The sequence below is a fragment of the Delphinus delphis genome, chromosome 20 (genome assembly GCF_949987515.2).
Source record: "Delphinus delphis chromosome 20, mDelDel1.2, whole genome shotgun sequence".
Classification (NCBI taxonomy): domain Eukaryota; kingdom Metazoa; phylum Chordata; class Mammalia; order Artiodactyla; family Delphinidae; genus Delphinus; species Delphinus delphis.
In genome coordinates, this window is record NC_082702.1 from 6,160,430 (window position 1) to 6,174,894 (window position 14,465).

General features: G+C 46.2%; 1 protein-coding gene across 1 annotated transcript in view; it reads right to left on the reverse strand.

The window, feature by feature from the left end:
- Positions 1-9,430: 9,430 nt before the first annotated feature.
- LOC132417004 (sialic acid-binding Ig-like lectin 5) overlaps positions 9,431-14,465 on the reverse strand; it is a 37,086-nt gene continuing 32,051 nt past the window's right edge. The window contains 3 exon segments of the mRNA XM_069540261.1: positions 9,431-9,664; positions 13,900-13,981; positions 14,332-14,428. Of these exon segments, the coding sequence (XP_069396362.1) occupies positions 9,482-9,664; positions 13,900-13,981; positions 14,332-14,428 (362 nt within the window). The 3' untranslated portion in view covers positions 9,431-9,481.

The window sequence follows — 14,465 nt, forward strand, 5'->3', positions numbered from 1 at the left end:
CACTCACTGCGACTAGAGAAAGCCCACACGCAGCAACGAAGACCCAACATAGCCAAAAATTAAATAAATAAATTTATATGAAAAAAGTTGGTCAGTCTTGTTGATCTTTTCAAAGAATTAACTTTGTTTTGTTGATTTTTTCTATTGCTTTTCCATTCTCTTTCATTTATCTCGATTCTAATCTTTATCATTTATTTCCTTCTGCCAGCTTTAGGTTTCGTTTTGTTTTGCTTTTCTAGCTTCTCAATCTGTAAAATGATGTGGCTTGTTTGAGATCTTTCTTCGTTTTGAATGTAAGCGTCTGCAGCTCTACATTTTTCTTTTAGCACTGCTTTGACAGCATCCCATAAATTTTGGTATGTGTTTCGGTTTTCATTTGTCCCAAGGTATTTTCTAATTTCCCCGGTGATTTCTTTTTACACTCTTGATTGTTGAAGAGCGTGCTGTTTAATTTCCACATATTCGTGAATTTTCCAGTTGCCTTTCTGTTATCGATTTCTAGTTTTAGTCCACTGTGATTGGAAGAGATGCTTTGTATGATTTCCATATTTTAAACTTTATTAAAACTTGTTTTTTAACAAAGAGAAGTTTCCTTTTCCCCGTTGCAATAATCCCATTCCCCTTATTGCAGTAATCGTTTTGAACAAACTCTCTTTTTATCTTAATCCAGATTTGTTTTTTGTGTGACAGACTGAAGGAGGAAGTCCAGCCTCCTCAACATGGCTACAAAGTCTTTGGAGAGCAGAGACCAGTCAAAGTTTCTAGGGATGTGACCTTACCTTGTCTCCTTTACCCCAGGACTCACTACTGCGCATTGATCTCTCTTGCCCAGACAGCTGCCAGAGTGTCTCCCACCTCCTTGTTTTATACCTGATGTTATTACTACCTGGGCTGCTTTGCATTTTCTCTGCTTGGCCAACTCCTACTTTTCTCTTAATACCCTATGTCCATCTTGATAGGAACCACATCACACTGTGTTTTAATAGGTTACGGATTTCTGTTCCTTCCCCAAACCTTACCCCATGAACTTGAACTCCTCTGAGGCAGAAACTGTATCTTCTTCCTTTTGTTATTCTTGGTGTATGGTAGAATGCAGATTGGGAACAACAACAAAAAGACGTCTGGGGAACAAAGAAATGAGGAACAAAGGTAGGAATTTCCCACGGCTCCCCTCATGAATGCGAGGCAAAGGAACTGAAACGCACTTAATTGTTTTGAAACTTTTCCAGGAGTGAAGAAATGGTGTTTGTGGTGACTTTGAAAAGGAGAACTGGAGAAAGTTTGTCGTTCCACTGAAGTATCTGTGTGAGTGCAGAGGAGGGAGGCTCTAACCCAGTGGTTCTGCTGGGGGTGGGGGACGTTTTGCTCTCCCACGGGCATTCGGTAATGTTTGGAGACATTTTTGGTTGTCAAAACTGGCCAGCGGAAGCTACTGACATCTCATGGATAGAGATCAGAGGTGCTCCTTGACATCCTACAATGCACAAGACACACCCGCACAAGAAAGAGTCATTCAGCCCCCAACTGCCCAGATATCAGTAGTGCTGAGGTTGATAAACTGGACTCTAATCCCCCCACGGGAAAGTGCAGGGGTGGGGGCGGGGTAAAGCAGGGAAGGTATCGATAGCTTGTTTGAGGAGGTGATACTCGAGCCAGATCTCAAAGGATAAGCATGTATCGCAAAGACGGAGAAAGGGGACAATATTATAGTGGGATGGGACCCTATGAATGAAGGTTGGAGAGACAGGAAGGGGTATGAGATCTTCATGAAGTGACAGGGATGTGGCTAAGATGTGTGAAGTGGTGGCTAAAAGGGGGTGTGTTTAGGGTAGACGAGAGCGTCAAATCCTAACCACTAGACCACCAGGGAGTGCCAAGGGTAGATGAAGGTGTGAGCGTGAAAATTCTTGAATAACTCTCACTGAAGTTGATATTTCATCTTGAGGGAAAGGGGCAGGCATGGAAGGACATTTAGGAGGAGAGGGACAGAGTTGGAGCTGCACATCCGCTCCCTCTGCTGCTGCTGGTGGTGATGGGCTGGGTGGGATGACACCGGAGCCCAGATTTTTAAGGAGGAAGTGTTTACGGAGCACAGGCTCCGGACGCGCAGGCTCAGCGGCCATGGCTCACGGGCCCAGCCGCGCCGCGGCATGTGGGATCTTCCCGGACCGGGGCACGAACCCGCGTCCCCTGCATCGGCAGGCGGACTCTCAACCACTGCGCCAGCAGGGAAGCCCGAGGAGGGTGTTTTAATGATCAAGGGAGAGAGGCCAGGCTGGGCTAGAGAAGAGGGGACAGATCAGGGAGTTGTTGACTCAGTGGGAACGGGTGAAGAAAGGGGGGGGGGAATTGAAACAGAACCCTGACCACGAAGGCTTGAAATAAGCCTCATACTTCTCCTTTGCTAACTTGCATGTCAACATCCTTTACCCATGACCGCAGAAACACCCACTTATCAGGGTGCCGCACGTTTACAGCTTCAAACCTAGCGGTTGTTTAGTAAGTTTAATGATTACCTGGGCGGTGTTTCTCTGGGTACACTCTGAGCAGCCACCTGCAGGTGACAGTCACTGCCGGCTCACCAAGCACAGGGCACGGCACCGTGCCTGTGGACGTGAATTCACTGAATTCTCAAAGCAACAAAATGAGCTAAGGAAGGTTGTCCTCCCCATTTGACACATGAGCAAGTGGTAGTAGCGAGAGGTTAAGTGGTGAAGCAGGTGCTTGAATCCTGGTGGAAGGACTTTAAATGACTATTATTAGTATTATCATTATTATTTTAATAAAGGAGAAATTACCATGACATAAAATTAACCATTTTAGGGCTTCCCTGGTGGCACAGTGGTTGAGAGTCCACCTGCCGATGCAGGGGACGAGGGTTCGTGCCCCGGTCCTGGAAGATTCCACATGCCGCGGAGCGGCTGGGCCCCTGAGCCATAGCCGCTGAGCCTGCGCGTCCGGAGCCTGTGCTCCGCAATGGGAGAGGCCACTACAGTGAGAGGCCCGCGTACCGCAAAAAAAAAAAAAAAAAAAAAAAAGAACTTCACGATGGTGACCGCAGACCTCAGAGCGTTAGAACCCAAGCGTGGGTCTCCTTCTGAATGTGAGGTCCCCTTTGCCCGGGTTGCCTGCCCTTGAAGCTGGCCCTGTCTTCATCCCAGCTTCAACCAGAAGCTGAGGCAGGAGATAGATGGGCCCCAGGAGGAACAGCTGGAGTTTGTCCCCTGTGGACAGATACTCCAAGATAAAGACAGTAACAGGAGGGAGGAGAAGCTGAGCCCTGCCCAGGTAACACACCACATATTTCTCATTCTCAAGGTCAAGGAGACCTTCCCGAATACACATGCACAGAAAGGCTCCTTCGAGGTCAAAAAGGGGGTGATGTCAGCCTACCCATAGGCCTCTTCGCAAGAATCCACCTCGGCTGAGAGATGCACGCGCACGCAGGGTAGGACCCTGAGATAAACCAAGTACTGGACTCAGAACCAGGCAAAGCAAGATGACTGGCCAGAGGAAACCCGGAAGAAATGCCCCATATAAGTGATTCAAACTACCGCGAGGGGGCTTCCCTGGTGGCGCAGTGGTTGAGAGTCCGCCTGCCGATGCAGGGGACACGGGATCGTGCCCAGGTCTGGGAAGATCCCACATGCCGCGGAGCGGCTGGGCCCGTGAGCCATGGCCGCTGAGCCTGCGCGTCCGGAGCCTGTGCTCCGCAACGGGAGAGGCCACAGCAGTGAGAGGCCTGCATACCGCAAACAAAACAAAACAAAACATTTTAAAGTGAACAATTTAGTGGCATTTCGTATATGCACAATATTTTGTAACCAACACCTCTATCTAGTTCCAAAACATTTTCCATCACCCCAAAAAGAAACTTCATACCCATGAAACAGTTACTCTCCAGTTCCTCCTCCCCAAAGCCCCCGGCAGCCCCTCATCTGCTTTCAGTCTCTATGGATTTATCTATTTTGGAGGTTTCATATAAATGGAATTTTACAACATGTGACCATTTGTGTCTTGCATCTTTCATTTAGCACGTTATTGACGTTCATCCACGTCGTAGCGCGTATCCGTGCTTTTATGGCTGAATGATATGCCATTGTAGGGAAGGATCACATTTTGTTTATTCATTCATCCATTGATAGATATTTGGACTTTTTCCATTTTGTGGTTATTAGGAAAGGGCTTACAATGTTTTTCTTTTCCATTATGGTTTATTACAAGATACTGAATATAGTTCCCTGTGCTGTACAGTAGGACCTTGTTGTTTATCCACGCTATATATAATAGTTTGCATCTGCTAATCCCAAACTCCCAAGCCATCCCCTCCCCTCTTCCACCCCTCCCCTCCTCAGCGACCACAAGTCTGTTCTCTATAACTGAGTCTGTTTCTGTTTCATAGGTAAGTTCATTTGTGTCATTATTTTAGATCCCGCATGTAAGTGACATCATATGGTATTTGTCTTTCTCTGTCTGACTTTCTTCACTTAGTGTGATCATCTCTCCGTCCATCCAAGCTGTTACAAATGGCATTATTTCATTCTTTATTATGGCTGAGTAATATTCCATTGCGTATGAATATCACATCTTCATGATTCACTCAACTCTCGACGGACATGTAGGTTGTTTCCATGTCTTAGCTACTGTAAATAGTGCTGCTGTGAACATTGGGGTGCAGGTGTCTTTTTGAATTAGAGTTTTCTTTGGAAATATGTCCAGGAGTGGGATGGCAGGATCCTATGGTAACTCTATTTTTAGTTTTTTAAGGAACCTACATACTGCTCTCCATAATGGCTGCATCAATTTACATCCCTACCAACAATGCAGGAGGGTTAGGGCTTACAGTTTTAATAGCTGCCCTCCCCTGCCTTCACTAAGACAGGTTAGACAGCCTCTAGGCCCTGTGATTAAAACTACAGTGGAGAGATGAATGAGGTCTGCGGGGTTCCAGAGGAGGGAGTTCCAGAATCTTCCCCAGAGGACTTCCCTGGTGGCACAGTGGTTAAGACTCTGCGGTCCCAGTGCAGAGGGCCTGGGTTTGATCCCTGGTCCGGGAACTAAATCCCACATGCATGCCACAAGTAAGAGTTCTCATGCCACACCTAAGGAACTGAAAAGCTGCAACGAAGGAGCCGGTGAGCCTGCCTGCTACAACTAAGACCCAATGCAAATACATAAATAAATATTTTTTAAAAAGACTTTTCCCCAGATGATAGGACAGGGTTGAAGAAGGCTTCATGCTGAAAGCTGGGCCTTGAATACTACTGGACCTGGTAGCTGGGTCTTGAGGCACTTTATACAGTGGCCCCGGCGGGAGAAGAAGATGCAGACTCACCAATTCAGGAAGTGGTTAGGACAGTGGCCTCTTGGAGGAACAGACAGAGAGGAACCTAAATGGAAACCAGAGAGACTGGAGAAGGGGAGGAGGCCTGTTTCACAAGATCCAAGACGTGCTGGGCCAGGAGTTGTGTCCTGGTGGGGGATGGCGCTGATCCAGGCACAAGGGTGCGATGCTCTCCTGGGCTGATACTGCGAGTCAGGCACCATGCTGCTGGATGGACATTCTCGAGTTCTGGACGGAGGACCCAGGCGAGAACCAGGCTTGAGGGGTGATGCAGAGTCCGGCTTGGGATACACTGAAAGCGAAGCACCTGTGGTCAATCAGGGAGAGATGTGGAGGACACTGGGATTCAGAACTTAGGACAGAGGCTTGGGCTGGAAACAACATGGGAAGCCTCAGCAGAGCCCGGCTGTGTCTTCCCCTTGCACTTGAGTGCAAATCATTTCAAAGGTTTACTGAGTCCAGTTGATGTGTTGTGTCCAAGGCTAGGCTCTGAAAACACAAGGCTGGGCATAGTACTGTCCCTGCCCTGGGGAAGCTTATCGTTTGGTGGAGATCAGAGTTAGAAACTTGCAAGGATCATCTTTTTAAAGCTTAATGTAAATTTTATTCAAGAGTAATATTCATATAGAAAAGAGCACACATCATAATTGTTTGACTCAAAAATGTTTCATAGGGACTTCCCTGATGGCGCAGTGGTTGAGAATCCGCCTGCCAATGCATGGGACACGGGTTCAATCCCCGGTCCAGGAAGATCCCACATGCCACAGAGCAACAAATCCCGTGCGCCACGACTCCTGAGCCTGTGCTCTAGAGCCCGGGAGCCACAACTACTGAGCCTGTGTGCTGCAACTACTGAAACCCTGGTGCCCTAGAGCCCACGCTCCGCAACAAGAGAAACCACTGCAGTGAGAAGCCCACACACTGCAACAAAGAGTAGCCCCCGCTCGCTGCAACTAGAGGAAGCCCGTGCGCAGCAACAAAGACCCAATGCAGCCAAAAATAAAAATAAATTTGAAAAAAAGAAAAGGATAGGAGTAGGACCCAGTATTTAAAAAACAACAACAACCTTTCATAGAGTGAATATATCTGAGCAATGAATGCCCAGATCAAGAAACAGATCCTTACTGGAAACCCCAGGATACCCCTACTGCCCTCCTACAGCCAGTACCCACTGAGGGTAACCAGTATATGGACTTCTAACACCTAAGATTAGGGTTTTTGATTTTTTTTTCAGCTGCGCCACATGGCTTGTGGGATCTTAGTCCCCCAACCAGGGACTGAATCTGGGCCCTCAGCAGTGAAAGCTGCTTTTTAACTTTTTTTCCTTTTTTTTTTTTTTTTTTTTCAGTACGCAGGCCTCTCACTGTTGCAGCCTCTCCCGTTGCGGAGCACAGGCTCCAGACGTGCAGGCTCAGTGGCCATGGCTCACGGGCCCATCCGCACCGTGGCACGTGGGATCCTCCCGGACCGGGGCACAAATCCGCGTCCCCTGCATCGGCAGGCGAACTCTCAACCACTGCGCCACCAGGGAAGCCCTTTTTTCCTTTTTTTTTAAGATGAGTTTTGTCTGAACCTCATATCAAGGATATCACATAGTAGGTATGCTTTGTGTCTGGGTCCTTTCACTCAACATTGTTTGGAAGATTCATACATGTTGTGTGCAGTTGTTACTTTTTCCATTGCGTAAATAATTTACTCTCTATTTACCTGTCTTACTGTTTTTTGTTTTTTAGACTGAAGTATAGTCGATTTACAACGTTGCGTTAGTTTCTGGTGTACGGCACAGTGATTCAGCCATATTATATATATGTATATATATATATATATATATATATGTACTTTTTCATATTCTTTTCCACTATGGCTTATTACAAGGTACTGAATATAGTTTCCTGTGCTATACAGTAGAACCTTGTTGTCACCTGTCTTACTGTTGATGGGAATTTGGGCAGGTTCCTGTTTTCAGCCCTTACAACAAGCACTGCTATGAACACCCTTGTATACATATGGTGAACATGTGTACGCGCTTCTGTTGGGCGCACACCTGGGAGTTGAATGGCTGTCTCATGTGCTCAGTGTTAGTAGAGAGTGACAAAGTCTTTCCCAAGTGGTTGTACCAATTCTCACTCCTACCAGCAGTGTAGGAGAGTTCCAGTTGCTCCACATCTTCACCAACACTTGATGTTCTTTTTGTTTTTGTTTTTTTTTGCGGTACACGGGCCTCTCACTGTTGTGGCCTCTCCCGTTGCGGAGCACAGGCTCCGGACACGCAGGCTCAGCCGCCATGGCTCACGGGCCCAGCCGCTCCGCGGCATGTGGGATCTTTCCGGACCGGGGCACGAACCTGTGTCCCCTGCATCGGCAGGCGGACTCTCAACCACTGCGCCACCAGGGAAGCCCCTTGATGTTCTTTAAGGAAACATTTTTTATTGTGATGAAGTACCCATGACATACTGGTTTAACCATGTTTCAAGTGTACAATTCAATGGCGTTAAGCATATTCACATCGTGCAACCATCACCTCCGTCTGTCTCTAGAACTTTTTCATCCTCCGAAACTGAAATTCTGTACCCACTAAACATGAACTGTCCACCGACACCCCCAGTCCCCAGCCCCTGGTAACCACTATACAGTACTTTTAAAAACATTGTGGTAAAAAAAAAAATAACATAAAATTTACCATCGTAACCATTTTTAAGTGCACGGTACAGTAATGTTAATGACATGCACATTGTTGGCCATCAAATCTCTAGCATGTTTTCATCTTGCAAAAATGAAACTCTACACCTATCGAAGAGCAATTTCCTAACTCCCCTTCTCTGAGTCTCCCCCAGGGCCCCTCTACCTTCTGTTTCAGAGTTTGATTTCCTTAAATACTTCCTAGAGCTGGAATCATGCAGCATTTGTCATTCTGTAACTGTTTATTTCACTTAGCGTAATATCCCCAACACTTGATTTCCTTGACATTATTTTTATTACCTTAGCCAGTGTGACTATGCAGTTGGCACCACTGTGATTTTAATTTTTATTTCCCTGACAGCGACAGAAGTTGAATACTTTTCTCTGTGCTTATTGGCCATTTGACTATTTTGTCTTTGTATTCGGTTGTCTGCCTTTTTCTAATGGATTCGTGGAAGCTCTTTACATAACCCTTTAAATTTTTTTTTCAAATTTATTTATTTTAAAAAATATATATTTATTATTATTTTATTTATTTTTGGCTGCGTTGGGTCTTTGTTGCTGCATGCGGGTTTTCTCTAGTCAGGGCGAGCGGGGGCTACTCTTCGTTGCGGTGCGCGGGCTTCTCATTGCGGTGGCTTCCCTTGTTGCGGAGCACGGGCTCTAGGCATGCGGGCTTCAGTAGTTGTGGCACGCGGCTTCAGTAGTTGTGGCTCGAGGGCTCTAGAGCACAGGCTCAGTAGTTGTGGCGTATGGGCTTAGTTGCTCCGCGGCATGTGGGATCTTCCCAGACCAGGGCTTGAACCCGTGTCCCCTGCATTGGCAGGTGAATTCTTAACCACTGTGCCACCAGGGAAGCCTTCAAATTTATTTTTAAATTATTTATTATTAAAAAAATATATTCATTATATATCCTGGGTGTCCTTTGTTAGGTACATGTATTGGGAAATATCGTCTCCATCCAGAGAGGTAAATTTAGATTTACTTAAAAAAAATAATACATGTTTTATCTCCTCCCTCCCGGAAAAACAAACAAACAAAAAATAATTCATGTTCTTAAAAACAGTCAGGCAAAACAGAAATATGTGGTAGAGCTGACATCTCCCTCCATGCTGAGGCTAACTTAACACATAACAATGTGGTTAGCAGCTGCCAAAGTGCATTTTTCCCACTTAACAATGTGCCTAACGGATATTATCCCCATTTTACAGAGAAGGAAACTGAAGCACAGAGAGGTAAAGTGATTCGCCTGCTATAACATCCTCAGGGCTGCCAGGGTCTGGATTTGAACCTGGGACTCTCTGTGCCCTTCAGCCGCTCCCAGGAGCTTCACCTCCTCATTTGTAAGCTCTGGCTCAGAGGGCAGCCAAGTCCTCAAGAATCGGTGCCTGGCACACATTTTCTTCAGAGATGCACCTTCTGGGCTCCAGCCTGGTTCTGGGGTTGGGGGCGGGGGCATCATTTCTGGATCTTGATCTCTGAGTACTCAGTGGTGTCCTGGTCCTGAAAGTTGTGGGTCCTCAGCCTGTGGAAGTTGAGGGTGGCGTAATGGAGCTCCTGCTCCTTCCCTGGGGTGGAGGTGGCCGGAGCTGGGGTCTGGTAGTCCGAGGGGCTGTCTGAACAGGATTCATTGAGGTGACCCTGAGTGGGACGAGAGAAGAGCTTCAGAGCTGGCTGTTGAGGTCTGGAGAAGGGAACCTGGGGCTTGAGGGGGGCAATTATTCCCTTATCCATTTCACACCCATTTCCTGAGGATTCACTCATTCACTCACTCACTCATTCATTCATTCCTTTAATCACAGTGGTCTGTTCTTCTTCTTTCTCACCCCACTGAATGCTTACAACTTCCCTCCACGGATGATATAAATGTTATCCTCATTTTACAGTTAGGAAAACAGACCGAGTGAGCAAGGTGAAGTGATTCTTCCACAGACAAGATCCCTGACCTTGGACAGTCTATGAGGACAAGGGGACTGTATGAAATTGTTGCCCACTCAAAACTTATCGAATTGCAAATTGTGATTTGATGGACAGAAGCAGGGTGCTGTGGGTGAGAGTCACAGAGGTCTGCAGGAGACCTGAACTACCCTCCAGGGGCTCACAGTGTGGTGGGGACAGGCCTGTGATTATTACAGGGATGCATGACGACAGTCGGTCTGGTATAGGGCAGGGGAATATTTAAATGACATAAATTGGCATGACATTAAAAAAGAATGAAATAAAACAGAAACAGACTCACAGACATAGAGAACAGACTTGTGGTTGCCAAGGAGGGTGGGGAGGGGGAGGGATGGATTCGGAGTCTGGCATTAGCAGATGCAAACTATTATATATAGAATGGATAAACAACAAGGCCCTACTGTATAGCACAGGGAACTAAGTATCCAGTGATAGGGCTGCCCTGGTGGCACAGTGCTTAAGAATCCGCCTGCCAATGCAGGGGACATGGGTTTGAGCCCTGGTCCGGGAAGATCCCACATGCTGCGGAGCAACTAAGCCCATGCGCCACAACTACTGAGCCCACGTGCCACAACTACTGAAGCCTGTGCGCCTAGAGCCTATGCTTTGCAACAAGAGAAGCTACTGCAACGAAAAGCCCGTGCACTGCAACGAAGAGTAGCCCCCGCTTGCCGCAACTAAAGAAAGCCCACATGCAGCAATGAAGACCCAACGCAGCCAAAAATAAATAAATAAGTTCATTAATTAAAAAAAAGCAATATCCAGTGATAAACCATAATGGAAAGGAATATGAAAAAGAATGTGTGTGTGTGTATATATATATATATATATATATATATATATAAAACTGAATCACTTTGCTGTACAGCAGAAATTAACACAACATTGTAAATCAGCTATACTTCAATAAAATACATTTTTTAAAAAAAGAAGGAAATAATGCCATTTTCAGCAACATGGGTGGACCTAGAGATTATCATACTAAGTGAAGTAAGTCAGACAGAGAAAGACAAATATCATATGATTTCACTTATATGTGGAATCTAAAAGAATGATACAAAAGAACTTATTTACAAAACAGAAACAGACTCACAGACAGAAAGCAAACTTATGGTTACAGGGGAGGCAGGGAGGGATAAATCAGGAGTTTGGGATTAGCAGATACACACTATTACATATAAAACAGATAATCAACAGGGTCCTACTGTATAGCACTGGGAACTACGTATAATATCTTTTAATAAACTATAATGGAAAATAATCTGAAAAAGAATATATATATAGGAATCACTTTGCTGTATACCAGAAACTAACACAATATTGTAAATCAATTATAGATCAATAAAAAATAAATAAAAAAATTAATTGGGGCAAGAAAGATGACTGAGGGCTTGACCAGTGCAAATGGGACCAGGACAGAGGAAATCTCGAATGCAAACGCACAAAGTCACAAAGAGTGAGCCCTGCCTGGAGATATAAGGATCCTGGAACCACTTACAATATGGGGCAGGGGCGGGGGGATTTGCACACCAACAAGCACGTCTGCAGCACCAGCTGGGTGTCCCACAATTCAGCTCAATTCTGACACTGTTAAGGGCTCGGTCCCACAAGACTGTCCCACCCTCAACCTCACATGCCAATCACAAGTCCCAGATTCTCACCTGTGCTTCTGACCAGACAGCTGTCGATCAGAGATTCCCACAACCCCTCTCCTCAGATTCCATTCATTTGCTAGAGCAGCTCACAGAACTCAGAGAAATATTTCACTTATTAAATTAGCTGTTTTTTTAAATTAAAGTATATAACTCAGGAACAGCCAGATGGAAGAGATGTGTAGGGCAAGGTATAGGGAAAGGGTGCAGTTTCCATGCCCTCTCCGATTGCTTCAATCTCTTCAAATCTCCACTTATTCACCAACCTGGAAGCTCTCTGAGCCCCATACTTTGAGGGGTTTTATGGAGGCTTCATTCCATAGTCATGATTGACTGAATCATTGGCCCTTGGGGATTGAACTCATCCTCCAGCCCCTTTCCCATCCCTGGAGGTCAGGGCGTGGGACTGAAAGTTCCAATCCCCCAATTGCATGGTTGGTTCTCCCAGCAACCAGCCCCCATCCTTAGGTGCTTCCCAAAAGTCACTCCATGAATATAACAAGAAATACTTTTATCACTCCCATCACAGGAAAGTTCAAGGGTTCTAGGGGCTCTGTGCCAGGAATAGGGGATAAAGACCAAATATATATTTCTTATTATAAATCATAATATCATAGAATATAATCAGCTCATTTTGTGGGGAGGGACAGGATGCCGGCTGGAGAACTTGGCAGGGGACAGATCACAGAACACCAGACTGAAGAATTTGGTCTTGATTTCCTAGGCCTGCGCTGTCCAGCACAGGAGCCCCCAGCCACACGTGGCTCTTGAGCCCGTGAAACGTGGTGAGTCAGAACAAAGATGTGCTGAGTACAAAATGCATACTGGAGTTCAAAGTCGAGGAAGAAAGAAAGAAAGAGAAAGAAAAAAAGAAAGAAGGAAAGAAAGAAAGAAAGAAAGAAAGAAAAAAGAAAGAAAGAAGAAAGAAGGAAAGAAAGAAAGAAAGAAAGAAAAAAGAAAGAAGAAAGAAGGAAAGAAAGAAAGAAAGGAAGGAAGGAAGGAAGGAAGGAAGGAAGGAAGGAAGGAGAAAGAAGGAAAGAAAGAAAGAAAGAAGAAAGAAAGAAAGAAAAAAGAAAGAAGAAAGAAGGAAAGAAAGAAAGAAACGAAGGAAGGAATGAAGGAACAAAGGAAGGAAGGAAGGAAGAAAGAAGGAAAGAAAGAAAGAAAGAAAGAGGGGCTTCCCTGGTGGCGCAGTGGTTAAGAGTCTACCTGCAAATGTAGGGGACATGGGTTTGAGTTCTGGTCCCTGGAGGATCCCACATGTCATGGAGCAACTAAACCCGTGAGCCACAACTACTGAGCCTGCACTCTAGAGCCCAAGAGCCACAACTACTGAGCCTGTGAGCCACAACTACTGAAGCTCTTGCGCCTAGAGCCCGTGCTCCGCAACAAGAGACGTCACCACAATGAGAAGCCCACGCACCACAACGAAGAGTAGCCCCCACACGCTGCAACTAGAGAAAGCCTGTGTACAGCAACAAAGACCCATGCAGCTAAAAATAAATAAATTAAAAAAAAAAAGAAAGAAAGGGGGAGGGGGAGGGAGGGAGGGAAGAAGGAAGGAAGAAAGAAAAAGAAAGAAAGAAAACAGAGGAAGGAAAGAAGGGAGAAAGAGAGAAGGAAAGCAAGTAAGAAAGCAAGAAAGCAAGAAGGAAAGAAAGCAAGAAGGAAAGAAAGAAAGAAGGAAAGAAAGAAAGAAAGAGAAATCTCAATAATTTGTATGTTTATGTTGACTGTTGATGACATGATGTTTGAAATAACACTTTGGCTACGTTGGGTTAAATAAAATATTATATTAAAATTGATCTCATGTTCCTTTTACTTTACTCACGTGGCTAAGTTTTAAGTTATATACATGGCTCGCATCATATTTCTGTTGGATCTAGACAGTGGGGAGCAAGCACAGGGTGACCGAAGGACAGCCGTTCGGGGAATTTCTTGCCGAGAGCTTGTTCGGGGAGGAGAGATGAAGCCAGTGACCCGGCAGAGAGAATGTGAGGGCTCAGCAGGGAAGGGGCCAAATGGAGATGAGCTTTGCTAAAAGGAAGATGGACAGGACTTGGGCAATTCTTGGCTCTGGGAAGTGATGGAGGGGAAAGAGGAGAGGGTGACTTGAGTGCAACAGGAAATTCAGGAGGAAGAACAAATTTGCAGGTGGGGAGGACGAACTCATTTTTTTGAGGTGCTGAGTAAGCTGCTACGGACCCTGTTAGGGGAGAGGTGTCCAGTGGAGACACTGGATGGAAAGTTGCCCACATCACTCACCAGAGAGATGGAAGTCAGTGCGGGACGGACGCCATCTCTGCCTGATGCCTTCTCCGCTGATTTCTTCCTGTAGATCTTCACTCTGAAAAGAGAGACCAGGGCCTTTCTTGGCTTGGTGGACTCACTGCATGGAGCTGAGAAGGACTGACTGAATGCAGGCTGGCGTCCAGCTGCAGAGACCATGACCAGAACACCTGTTCCCTCCTCCAGGATGGCTGGCACCAGAGTCCACACTTGGCCAAGATGTCAGGAGGCTGCATTCCTGATGCCGCTTCGACTAACGGCCCTCCTTCCCGGCTTCATCACTCTACCAGGGCCCTCAGCTCTGAGCTTTGAGTTTTGAAAATTTCTTTGAGTCTCCTCCTCCTTCGCCCCTTGCCCCCCATACCACCACCTCGGGAAGTCTTGTCCCAAACTGGGACCACCACTCACACAAAGAAGACGAGGCAGACGCAGACAGCTAGCAGGGCTGTGACGCCGGATCCCCCGACGGCCCCCCAAACCACACCGGTCCTGGGTGCTGGCTTCCCTGCAAATAAGAGACTTGGGGTGACCTGCAGTCTCCC